This window comes from Pituophis catenifer, unplaced genomic scaffold (assembly GCF_029215685.1).
Source record: "Pituophis catenifer annectens isolate HBS135680 unplaced genomic scaffold, rPitCat1.0.hap2 SCAF_2, whole genome shotgun sequence".
In the NCBI taxonomy this organism is placed as follows: domain Eukaryota; kingdom Metazoa; phylum Chordata; class Lepidosauria; order Squamata; family Colubridae; genus Pituophis; species Pituophis catenifer.
Genome location: NW_027256882.1, coordinates 165,415,825 through 165,429,094, shown reverse-complemented (window position 1 = coordinate 165,429,094; position 13,270 = coordinate 165,415,825). Strand labels below are relative to the sequence as shown.

General features: G+C 36.5%; 1 protein-coding gene across 1 annotated transcript in view; it reads right to left on the bottom strand.

Annotated features, from left to right (window-relative positions):
* COL2A1 (collagen type II alpha 1 chain) overlaps positions 1-13,270 on the bottom strand; it is an 89,017-nt gene that overhangs the window by 63,315 nt on the left and 12,432 nt on the right. The window contains exons 9-14 of the mRNA XM_070934977.1: positions 10,618-10,662; positions 10,438-10,491; positions 4,499-4,552; positions 3,090-3,143; positions 2,439-2,492; positions 2,294-2,347 (exon numbers count right to left, since the gene is read on the bottom strand). Coding sequence (XP_070791078.1) covers positions 2,294-2,347; positions 2,439-2,492; positions 3,090-3,143; positions 4,499-4,552; positions 10,438-10,491; positions 10,618-10,662 — 315 coding nt within the window. The remainder of the gene's footprint in view (positions 1-2,293; positions 2,348-2,438; positions 2,493-3,089; positions 3,144-4,498; positions 4,553-10,437; positions 10,492-10,617; positions 10,663-13,270) is intronic.

The window sequence follows — 13,270 nt, the reverse complement described above, 5'->3', positions numbered from 1 at the left end:
CCATGATGGCAAACCTATGGTACGTGTGCCACAGCTGGCACGCGGAGCCATATCAGTGGGCACATGAGCTCAGCTCCGGTGCACTGATTTTCAGGCCTTCTGGGCCACCCAGAAGTAGGGAAACAGGGGGTTTCCTGCCTCCGGAGGGCCTGGGGGGTGGTGGAGAAGGCCTGTTTTCACTCTCCCCAGGCTCCTAGAGAGGCTCTGGAGCCTGGGGAGAGCGAAAACGGCCTTCTCCACCCCCCAAAAGGCCCTCTGGAGGCCGGAAATGGTCCATTTGCCGACTTCCAGTAGGACCAAAAGGCCCATTTTTTGCTCTCCCCAGGCTCCAGAGCCTCTTTCGGAGCCTGGGGAGAGTGAAAACAGCCTTCCCCACTCCCCTGAAAGGCCCTCCAGAGGCTGGAAATGGCCCATTTGCCAACTTCCAGAAGCCAGCAAATGGGCCATTTCCGGCCTCTGGAGGGCCGGATCAAGTGCCAAAAGCGGGGGGACCACAGGGGGGGGGGTTTGCACATGCATGTGCGGAGCACATAGAATTATGGATGTGGGTGCGTGCCCCCCCGCTTTTGGCACGCGATGGCAAAAAGGTTAGCCATCACTGCCCTATAGCTAGCTATTAGATTCTGTAAGAGATGAGTCAGTTCCAGCTTGGTACCAAGTTAGTCATGTTTTTATGACACTTAATCACTCTTCAGGGAGTACAGGGAGTTCTCTTTAGTGATCATAATTGGGATCTGCAACTCAGTCATTAAGCAAAGCAGTTGCTAAGTGAAACCAACCAAGATAAGTGAAAGCTTATCTTACTTCAGCTTTCCTTTGCTTTACAGACTTGCGAAGATCATAAATGTGAACATTGGTTTCAAAGTTACTTTTTCATCACAGTCAGAACTGTGAACGGTAGTTAATTAAATCAGGCAGTTGCTAAACAAGGGCTACCTGAGGTGAATTCTCTTGCTGCAAAAGAACTCCAGTTTTCTAGAACTGGAAGTTACTGAGGTGGAATGTGCTCTGGATTCCCTGGAGGGAGATTCTATATTCCAGAGGAGCAAAATTTAGATAGCAAAATTTAGATAGTTGGGTTGGGAGGCAGAGGTCAAGACAGTTCCTCCTCCCTTGAAGTTCTCAGAATATATTTTTAATGATGCAAATAGTTTCCTTTAGTTTGGTGAGATTTCTGTAGGTGAGGAACTATAAAGGAAACTGCTTAGAAGAAACTTAGCATGTTTTTCTTGGTTTTTAGAGCTTGACGTTATTTTGTATAAGCAATTAAATGAGCATCAACTATCAACCGTTCAAAAGTGTCAACTGTTAAAAATATTAATCAGTGGGACAGCTTGCCTTCAGAAGTTGTGAGTGCTTCATCACTGGAGGTGTTTAAGAAGAAACTGGACAAGTCACTTGTCTGAAATGATAGAGTCTCCCGCTTGAGCAGAGGGTTGGACTGGAAGACCTACAAGGTCCCTTCCAGCTCTATTCTGATTGATTGATTGATTGATTGATTGATTGATTGTCTGTCTATCACAGCATAAAGTAGGACGTAAGTGTCCTGGGAATCCTCATGCATATTTCTTAAGTGTCTTAATATACACTACCAATTGTTTTTAAGATGAATAGGATGGCTAGAGATATCATAATGCAATGGGTAAGTGACATCACAGAGGTTAGCAAAAGGAACACCAATTGGTGGCCATAAAATAATACATCTACAGTAGAAGTATGCACTGTATCAATATGGCATAATTAATATAATCATGATTTAACTGTTCTCCAATAACAGTTTTTTCTGGATAGTTTAAAAAGTGAAAACAAATGTAAAATTCCTTTTAAAAATGTTTATATAGAAGTAGAGGTTGATTACCAGTCTCATTGTTTATAGTGTCTGATTTGTAAAACTTGCCATCTCTGGTGAACTGATTTCTGTATCAGTAGAAATCAGCATCCTTTTAACAGGGAGTGTTCCTCCCTTCTACAATAACCCTATCTGCTCCTTTTTATGGAACTTCCTTGGAAAAAAAAAATCTAGGCTAGCAAAATGACAGCGGAAATTGTTTTTCTATCAAATGAATTTCAATCTAGGAATGGTTAATATTGCTCTTCCTGCCTGCAACCATTGGATTCAACATAATTGAAGCTTTCCTTTTAAAAAGTAGGAAATGATAAGTTATAATTTTATATATATGGGAGGGGGGAGGGGAAATGAATTAAATGCATAAATAAATGTAAGCTTAACAATATGCTAAAAATAACAGGGTTTTCACCAATCATATCTTAGGATGGGAATTCTCAGTCCTACCTTAGCACCTGGAGCACCAGCTTCTCCTTTAGAGCCATCTAAACCAGGATATCCCTAGAAGAGAGAGAGAGAGAGAAAGAAGCATAGGGATCAATTCTGAATTAAATTAAAATTTAAAAATCTCATCTGCAAAATACAAACTTACTCTGTGACCTTTGACACCAGGAAGACCTGGGGTCCCAGGGAAACCTCGAGCACCCTAAATTTAAATGAGAAATTAATTAGTTAAAAAAAATAGACACGTTTTCTAAAACACACATGCAACGATTCCTACATTGCTACTAACTTCATAAAAGTACAATATCTGCAAAAGCTAAAGGAAAAACTGGGTTTCTAATGCGATAGTCATTTACATAGAACCTAGATCAATCGGACCCACAGACGTTTATCATAATAGAAGAAAACAAAGTCTGTCAAAAAAGGGCTTTTATAACCCTTCATTTCCTTCTCAATCTGATTATCTTCATCATTAAAGGGAAGGTAGGAATATTTTGCTTGCTCCCTGTTATTTACTTCCTCCTTTCAGTATCCTGATTTAACATCAGTCCTTTCACTTTAGGATATACAGAATTACAGTGCTGCAGTAAAGGTACTCAAAAATCAGGATGTTAGTACTGCCCACTTAGCATCATGAAGGTTGCAATTTTCAGCCTGTCACCAGGAAGAGAAAAGAAAGACACTTTGGCTCCAAAGACTATAATTTTATACTGTGCCTCTTATAACCCGTAAGATAAAATTGGAGGATTGTGGTTTCTGAATCTAACTATCTATACTGATACGGAGGACACAGCCATACCTGAGGTCCAGGTAATCCACGCTCTCCTGATTTGCCAGGTTTGCCTGCTTCACCCTGAAAAAAAACCAAAGTGGATGCAATTTTATTTAGCAAGGATCCCATTTACACAAAATATATCACCAAAAAAGTGGATAAGACTCATCAAGACTCTGCTTGGCTGGGCCTGATCTATGATAAAGTCCAGCATTCTATTGTCAAAATATTGCAAACACAGAGAGTCATCTTTATTTTTAAAAGTACGGGATGTGTTTTTCCTTGCACAAAGAGAAATACAGAAGAATCAGACAACCCTTGACTGTTCTTCCTCCTTCTCAAGAGCCCCAAAATTAGATAAGGTATCATTTTTAAATGAAAAAGAACTAAACTTAGGCCCTCATCGCTTCAATGTTTTCACTGGATATTTTCATTTTGTATATGCTTAACAGTTCATTTCTAAATATATATATATAAATATACATACTGTATGCTCAGAAGCAGATTAATGCCATGGAATTGTCTATTTCAGGGTTACGCAATTGGGACATTCTAAATGTCAATGTATGAGTGTACCTGTGTATGTACTGTACACATATGACTGACAAACAGAATCTGGGAAAAAATAGTGTTATGTGGGGTGTTCCTGGCTGGGGGTAGGGGACAGTCATGTCCCTTTTTACTTAATTCTTGCCTACTTTTTAGCTTTCTGGGTTGTTGTTTTTCTTCTCAACAGCTGATCAGCCAGTAAACATTCTCAGTTAATGAACTGTTAGGGGAACTGGATATGTTTAGTCTAACGAAGACAAGGTCAAGGGGTGGCATGATAGCAGTCTTCCAATATTTGAAAGGCTGTCACGGAGAAGAAGGGGCCGACCTTCTTCTCCAAAGCACCTGAAGGCAGGTCAAAAAGTAATGGATAGAAAGAGATCCTGCCTAGAAAGAAGGGGAAATTTCCGGACAGTGAGAACAATTAATCAGTGGAACAGCTTGGTTACAGAAGTTGTGGATGCTCCAACAGTGGAGGTTATTAAGATTGGACAGCCATTTGTCCAGAATAGTATAAAGTCTCCTGTTTGAGTAGGGGGTTGGACCAGAAGACCTCCAAGGTCCCTTCCAGTTCTGTCATTCTGCATTTGTGTTCTCAGTGGGTTGTGATGCAACAATTCATTCTTTCTTTTAAATGGTATACCTCTGTAGACCTTGGCTTTTGTCAAAGTCTACAAATACCTTCCTCTTCAGCATAATTATATTAGAATCCACATCTCCCTTCTGAGAACAAATGATATATTGGAGTAGGGTAAATGATATAAACATCAAGGTATATTCTTTAAATAAACATTTGAATGTAACGTTTCTAGCAAACTCCTCCTTCACCTAAGCTAATTAACCTATGCTGATCTCAATATTGGGATGTTTAAGAAAATAATACTCACATCCTCTCCTGGTTTTCCGGGTAATCCAGGTGGCCCACGGGGACCCATTGCACCCTGAGAAGAATGAAATATGAAATAAGGGGTTGTAATGATACACCCTAGACTTGGTATGGCATTGAGCAACAAATGAGAAAGTGGGACACATTGCCTGGTTCCTTGAATATTAAACTCACCATAAACTAGGTTCAAATTCTGCCTCATCTGAGGACTACCCAAGTCATGTTATTTCTTCCTACATCTGACTCAGGGATTTAAGCACCAATTTCCTTGAAAACAGCTTTTCAATACCAAGCGAAAAGATATCTACCATGTGTATTAACAAGGAATCTTCTATGATCTCCGGCAATTTAGTTTATCACAGTACAACTGCTTAGTAAGAGGGATACCAGTCTTTGTGTGGAAAAGGAAAAAAATATTATTTGCTGTAATACAGGACCTGGAATTATTCATTAAAAGCAAACAGTGGGAGATTCAGGACAGATAAAAATAAAGATTAATATGTAGACAATGCATAGCTCAGGAGTTGTAATGACCACAAACTTAAAAGGGGAATAGCCAAATTCATGGAAGACAAAGCAACATTTTCAATTAATGCATGGTAGATATAAAGATGTGATGTTGTAGAGGTACACCAACAGATTAAGGATGATCAGTCATATTCCTGAACCCACTAGTGAATGGTTCTTCAGTTACACTACCAACACTCTCCAACATACCAACATCTGCCTATACCAGATGCTTGGGAAAAACTCAGCATAGATAAAAATGCCAAATCCAGTTTAAACATCTGGCTGACTGTGCAATCAATCATAATAATAAATAAGGATCATTTTAGGAATAGAATTACAGCTTGCATGCTTTTCATAACCTTTCTTAGTTCTGCTTTGAATTGGTATTTCCTTCAGTTAGTTATTGGTGGGGGTGTTTTAATAAGCAAATTTAATCACATATTAAGGCAACTAGTATAAATAGGCATGGTATAAAGTATAAATGATGTACAGTATATGTAATATTTATATAGTTACAAGTCAAGTCCAAACTTCAATAAAAATCTATTGAAGATTGTTCACACATAAAACATCTCTAATTTCTCGGCAATGAAATAATAACTACAAAGATTAAAGATTAAGAACTCACAAATCAGATATGTTCCTGAAAAAGTTATTTTAAGCAAACAAATACAAGTTGAAATTATGTTTATAAAATCAATAAGGCAAAGGTATGGGCCTCTGAAGCTTTTTTTGAAGTCCCAGAGCTCTTTCTGATTGATAGCGTGCAGCAAAAATGCTACATTGGACTTCCATTCCCAGAAGCAGATCCATATTAAGCTTCATTATATCCTGAAATTGTTTTCCTATGCAAAACGAAACTTTAAATTGCCCTCAGTAATTTGCAGGATTTTATATTCTTTCTAAAGAAATGAGAATACATTTATAATTTTCCAAGCAATTCCATCTCAGTAGCTATTAATGTAGAATTCAATCAACATCATGCATGAACCTTCAAAATCATCTTATTCACAGAGGCAACTGAGAACGACAATGTAGTTTCATTGTGTGCCAATGTATTTATACCAGACTTAAACCACAAATCCTCATCTTCTATTCCTAGCTTCTTCTCTATTGATATCTTCCTCACCTTGATCCAAAGAAAAAAGACTCCTTAACCCCTTCCACCTGGATCAACAATTTCTTTCCTACCATTAATCTGAGCCTGGATCAGTCCGTGCGGGAAATTTATTTTAGATATATAGGCCCACTGATCTTTATACATAAGCTTCCTGCTACTTCTTTGAATATACGTGACCATTGATAGCAAACTGTAGGTCTCAAGAACTGACATCTGTTGGATTTGTTCAGGCATTCTTTAAATAGTACACCCACAATTACAAACTAGGGAAGTGATTTTAAAAAAGCCAGATGAGATAAGGTAATGACTAAAAGACATTTCCATACTGCTGCGACTTCCCATCCCCGATCCCTCTAAATGATCTGTACATGACTTGAAAATTGTATTTGAATTCTGCCAATTTAGAAATGTTGGGAATATGGAAAGAAAATAGTTGCTCCTACCCGAACAGCTACAGGTTTAACAACCACAATTCTAAAAAATTAAAAATCCATTCATCCCCTCTTTAAAGGAAGGAAAGAAGAACCTAACAGACTGAAGGTCTTTGTAGGCAGTTGGAATGCTCAAGTCTCATCATTTTCACCCTATTCATTTTGGGCAAGCTATGAGATTAAGGAACTTGTTCAGCCAACATTCTCTTCACAGGATATTTTGGGCTAGCTGAAAGTCAAGAGCTCAATGGAGGTGGTGGCAAGAGTACACTGCAACGTGGGAATGGCCTGTCCTCAATACCAAGCATTTCCATCTGGAAACTGGCCTTAGAATAGTTCCTTTTGTACAGTATAGTTGAAACCAACCACAAATTGACTCAACTGCCAAAGACATGGAATTGCCTAGATGTCAAGCTAATCTAGAAGGGTTGCAAATATATTGTGTGGAAATGCCCACAACTTTCAGATAACCTGTATGTCATACTGCCATGACCCTCCCCCATAGCTCAATAGTTTAATTGATAAAGTTGTAGATGCCTATTTTAATTACTGGGGCAATAAAAAAAGTATATCTGCTTAAAATATGGTGCCCAGTAAATAATATCCAGGTATAAAAATATAATAAAGTACTGTATATGAAATAAAACTTTAAATTCAGAAAAATAAAAAACTGCAAAGCATTTATGGAAGGACAATTTATACAACAGAGTAATCAACTGAACAAAAAAGAGACAAGAAAATATACAATAATTCTAAATATAAAGAGAAAAGAGAATAAACTAATGAGATCTCTGGAGAGAGAGAGAAAAATCCCATAGCAAATTAAACTCCTACAGTGTCAGCTTTCTATGTTAATTGTGTGAGAGAGAGGGAAATAAAATGGAATGTTGTTACACAACGGAATTTTGACTCAGCAAAATTCCTGAGAAAAGAAAAGGGGAAAAAATTAAAATCACAGAAAGAGAAAATTATGGTGATCAATAGTGTATGCATTGAAAGAAAATCTCATCAGTGCGGTATTATACAATGCTATTTTAGAGAGAAGAAATTTCATTTGCAAGGACAAATGAATACTTTAAGAAGTATTCTTAAAGATCTACCAAGTCAACAAATGCCCGAAGATGAACAATGAAGGGACCAATAACAATAAGGGAAATTTGTGATGCTATAAAAAAAACCCAAATATAAATAGAACCTATGGTCCAAATGGATCATATGCTTCTTATTATAATTATTTTGAAGATGACCTTTTATTACCTTTGCAAAAAAAAAAATGATGGACAGGAACATATATAGCACTGATTCCTAAAGAAGGATGGCATTTGACTTTGCCAAAAAAAATTATAGGCCAATATCATCATTACTGAATGATGATTATGAGATATTCATAATTTTAGCTGAAAGATTGAAAAATATTCTATGTTATCTATGAAGATCAATGTGGCAATTAGAAGATAACATTAAAAATGTTCTTAATGTATTAGATACTTGGAGCAATACAATGAAAAATAAACTGCCTTCATATTTCTTGATGCAGAGAAAGTTTTTTATAATTTCAACTGGAATTTTCTGTTTAAAATTTTGGAAGATACGGATTTCAGAGAGAACTTTATTACAGTACATGAAATATTGTAGCTGTATAAGTCACAAAGCAACAAATAATTGTGAATGAGGAATTGACCAAGTCTTGTGAGATACAAAAGGGTAGAGATACCCACTTTGAATACAGATATAAGACAAGATGAGAGTGTTGCTGGAATTAAAGTTTAAAAAGATTATAAAGTTTATAAACTAAGGGCATTCACCAGTGATTTGGTTTTAATTTTGGAAAACCCGTTAGAAGAGATAGACATATTAATGGGAAAATTAAGAGAATTTGGTGCATTGACTGGATTTAAAATTAATAAGGAAAAAACAAAGATGTTGGGAGATGATATGAAATCCAAAAATAATTGTCTGTGAAAACAGGTTTTCGGATTGAGAAAAATAAAATATTTGGGTATCATTATAACTAATAAGATTTGTATGTTATTTGAAAATAATTTCTTTTAAAGTATGGAATTAAATTAAGAAAGATTTAACAAGATGAGGGAAATGACAATTACCATTGTTGGGAAGAATTTTTATGGTAAAAATGAATGTGTTATCTAGAATGTTCTTCTTGTTTCAGACAATGCCTGTTTTGAAAATTGATGCATCATTTAAACAGGGACAAAAAGACATATCCAGATTTATATGGCAGGGGAAAAAAACAAGGATTAAATGAGAGATTCTCCAAGATAGAAACAAAAGAGAAGGACTGGGATTACTTGATTTTAAACTGTATTTTGCTGCCTGATGTTTGTTTTAGATGCAGGAATGGCTTTTGTTAAGAAATAAAAGATTTTTAAATGTGGCAGATCATTGTCTGAAGCTTGGGTGGCATGATTAGTTATGGCATGACAAAGAAAGTACATGTAGATTTTTAAAAATCATATTGTGAATTCCATACTACAAATATAGTACAGGTACAAACCCAGATTATACCCAAAATACTTTTGTTGGCCTCAGCTCATGAAACATGGTTCTTTCTCTCTAACCAAAGACAAAATGGTTAACATATAAAGAGAGTCATATAGTTTTAGTTTTAATGGTTCCTATACGCACAATGCAGAGAGGTTTAATATAAAGTTACTAGGAACAGAATGGGATAAATCTGAAAATGAATTCTGTACAAATCATGAACACGTGATTGCTAAAATGTATAAACTTTTGTTGAGATTTGGAAATAGAGGAAGAGCAAGTTAAGGAATGTAAATTGGGCTAAGAATGCTGGTTATAATATTCAAATAGATCAATGCAGACAAGGTGATTAAAAAATCCCAAGGCTCATAATATCTGGCTGATTGGGCTAAGGTCCTATAAATCTGTAATAAGCCTCTGCTCTTTAAATAGCATATCCACCTCCCCAAACCCTCTATAATGGAATTGTTGGTTTCATATTGCTAAAGTGAGGCAAAGTAACAAACTAGGAAGTTGGGATGGTTATCTCCAATTCTCTCTCCCCAAGACGCGACCACCCTATGCTCCGTTATTGTTCCCATTTCTCTCTTTTGAACCCAGGATTAAAATTAGTGCCATCGGACAAGATTGCTCTGAGGGAAAGGACTGAGAGGAAATATACACAGGAGAAAAATTGTTAAACGCAGACCATTTCTTCCTGAAAGTGTACATTGTTCCTTGTGCTACTCTTAAGGTAATAAGGGGTTTTACTGAGCTGTGTTTAAAAAGGGCAGACTTCTTATCTTCCCTTCGCTCGATGGATCCATATTTATGCCTGTTTTGAAAATTGATGCATCATTTAACGTTGCAACGTCCCAGGTCATGTGATCACCGCTTGTGACCTTCTGACAAGAAAATCCGATGGAGAAGCCAGATTCATTTAACAATCATGTTATTAACTTAACAATTGCAGTGATACATTTAACAACTGTGGCAAGGAAGGTTGTAAAATGCGGCAACATTTAACAACTGTTTCGCTTGGCAACAGAAGTTTTGAACTCAATTGTGATCTTAAGTCAAGGATTACCTGTACCACACAACCATCATATTCAACCAGGGATACCATTTTTTCCTCCTAAACAAGATCCCCAACTTTCTCAGTGTGCTATATGTAACACTGAAGAAGGCACAGTGCTTTTATCTTTCCTGATGATCACACTTTTTAAGAATTCTTAGATTGGGTATTTCAATCAGTTCTCCTATTGGCTGAAGGTTCAAGAGAAATCTCTGCAGGCAGACATGGCAGTTAAAATATAGCAATATGTCAGTTTTTTCTGCCGAATATATCGTGCACATTTTGTCTTTTGGTTAAGACAACCCTGCTTCCTGGATACTCACCGCAGAACCAGGTTCTCCGGGTTCTCCAGGGCTGCCTTGAAATCCTTGAGGGCCCTGAAAAATGGTGGTAGAAGCATTGTCAGTGATCATCTCAAGATAGAACAATCTTTCTATTTTTCTACTGTATTATTTTCAGGACATACAAGGTCATCTAAGGAAAGTATCGAATTCTATACTCACAGGAGATCCTGATGGTCCTGGAGGACCCCGTGGTCCCATTGGTCCCTAAATAATAATAAAAAAAAGAAAAAACAATTATATCAATATTGTTATGTTTTATAATTGAAGCACAAGAGAAGAGTTGAGCCTGATTGAGAGTAGGTCTAATCTCATGGCTATTGCTATAATGTTGGTTCCTTTAGTTCTCTCTTTCTCCCTCTGTATCACGCAGAACTATTTTTATTTATTTTTTTATTTTATTTATTTTGCATGCTGAGGCAAAAAGAAGCACACACACACACACACACACACACACACACACACACACACACTCACACAAGGACACACACACGGCTTCTCTTGGAAACAGTCCATGTTGACAAAGACTGAATTTCATTTACAGCTTGCCAAGAAATGCTGGATAGCAGAAATTTCCTGCTGGAAGTTTTGTGGATCCTGAAGAACAGTAGCTGCTGTCTGTCTTTGAATAACCTTAGCCCTTGGTCCAACGGAAATACTGAGGGAATTCCTGAAACAACCCTCTCTATTACTTCCCTATCTATAATCATCTGTTTCAAAGATTTTGGCACCTGCTCTCAAGAAACTTTGGCAAAAACAAAAACAAAAACACAACAAAGACCTACAGCTATTTTCTAAAACCACTTCCACATTACAACAATCTGCTCAGGTTCTTGAGTAATCTGATAATGCAAACTAAGAAAATCTTTTTTAAAATCAACAGGGCACTTTTGTCTGAAGGCTCCCAAGGCAGAAAATGGAAGGCCTGAAGTGGTTTCCACGGGAACTGTGGGGAGATTCTGAGATCACCCTTCTGTCTTTGCTCTTCAAACCATAGGTCCAATTGATCCTATGTCCATACAATTCTTCCCAAGCAATATAGAATATCACCCTGACAATGGACCAATTTTTGCTGGGATTGGGGGTATTAGGAAAATTGGTATTACTATGACTTTCATGGAATCACTTCAAAACCTCAAATTTTGCCCTGATCCTGTGCTAGTTGACTGGTTATTAAACTAGAAGTGTAACTCTTTTGAGTAACATGGTCTATAGACTTTTTAAAAATGTTTGCTAATTTGTAGGATCCTTTTGATTTAAAAAAATAAATGGAAGAAGGTATAATCTTATTTTCAATCAAGAGATTAAAAACCATTCTTGATTTATTAGATTGCACCATGAAAGTTAATCAACCATTTCTTAATGGCTGATACAATCTAGATAAAGTATGTGACAGACATTTGTGTGCCGTTTCTTATTTTCAAAAGAAACACAAGCAGTGTTATAAAGCAAACTGACTGAGAAGATGGAGGAATCATATATGTATAAATAATAACCTAATTCCTCAAATTAAGGCCATCTGAAGAATATCTTGTAAAATTTTAAGGTTAAAGCTCATACCACAATATGATTTTTTGATAGCATAAAATTAATTTAATGTACTTTGCTTGGAATCTTTACTGTCAAATTGAGTAAAAATTGCACAACCCCATTAATTACCTATATTTATAATTTTTCTGAAATGTTTTGCTTAAAACAAAAGGATAATAATAAGATTAAATAATAATAAAACAAGCATAAAGTACTCTTGATGTCTTCTTAAAAGAAGGAAATTAATATATCTATCTGCTTCGTAAATCTGCATACACTGTATCATTGTAAAAATTAAAATTAAAATAATTAATTAAATAATTTGAAATATAAAATGACCAACACAGCCATTGCTGATACTGTAATAGCCAACCAATTTTCCTGATCTTTTTAAAGTTTGTCAAAATGCATAATGCATAATAGAAAAACATTCCTGGCTCATCAAGGAACCTATTTCTTTCAGAAAGAAAGCAGACTGGGTCTATTTTTGGACCCTCAAAATCCTGTATCCACATAACTCCAAAACAGCCATTAAGATGGTTCTTTAGGTGATCAGGTCTAAAATTAACTATGAAATTCAAAAGCTGCAGCCACATTTTTAAGGTAGATGAAGCTTGATTAGATTCCCAGCTCTCCCCCCACCCAAATAAGAAATATTTAGCTCTTAAAGAACCTCAGACTGAAAAAAAAAATCTTTGGGTAACGTTACGCCCAATTTATGAGAAAGTACCTCCCACACCTTTCAGTATGATTGGCCAATGAAATCACAGGCTCAAGTGATACCGCTAAGGCTAAGCCCAGTAGGAAGCGCATGATCTGTTTTCTGCAGAAAAGTCATTATTTTGAGAATCAAATTTTTGAAAATCTATTTTGCAATCAATGTAGATCACCTTATTAAAGTGATTACTTCCCACCTAGAAAGTTTATTTTTGTTTGTTCCATTTTTGCATATAAGATAGCCAATAACGTATTTCACACCAAAATATCCATTAAAATATTTTTTAATTGTTTTATATAAAATGTGAGTTTTGGATCAAATGCATTTGCATATGCAAAACTGTTGTGAACTCTAGGTCAAATTAGGTTGCTATAGCCTACCAAACCTGCCTTGTCCATCATCATGACTCAACTTTCTCAGTCTCACTAAAATCAACTCTCTAGAATAGATCATGGGTGTCAAACTCGCTGCGTCACGGTGCTGTCACATGACATACCGTGACGTTTCTCCCCTTCGTGGAGCTGGGGTAGGTGTGGCCTGCACGTGATGCATCCAGCCCATGGGCCG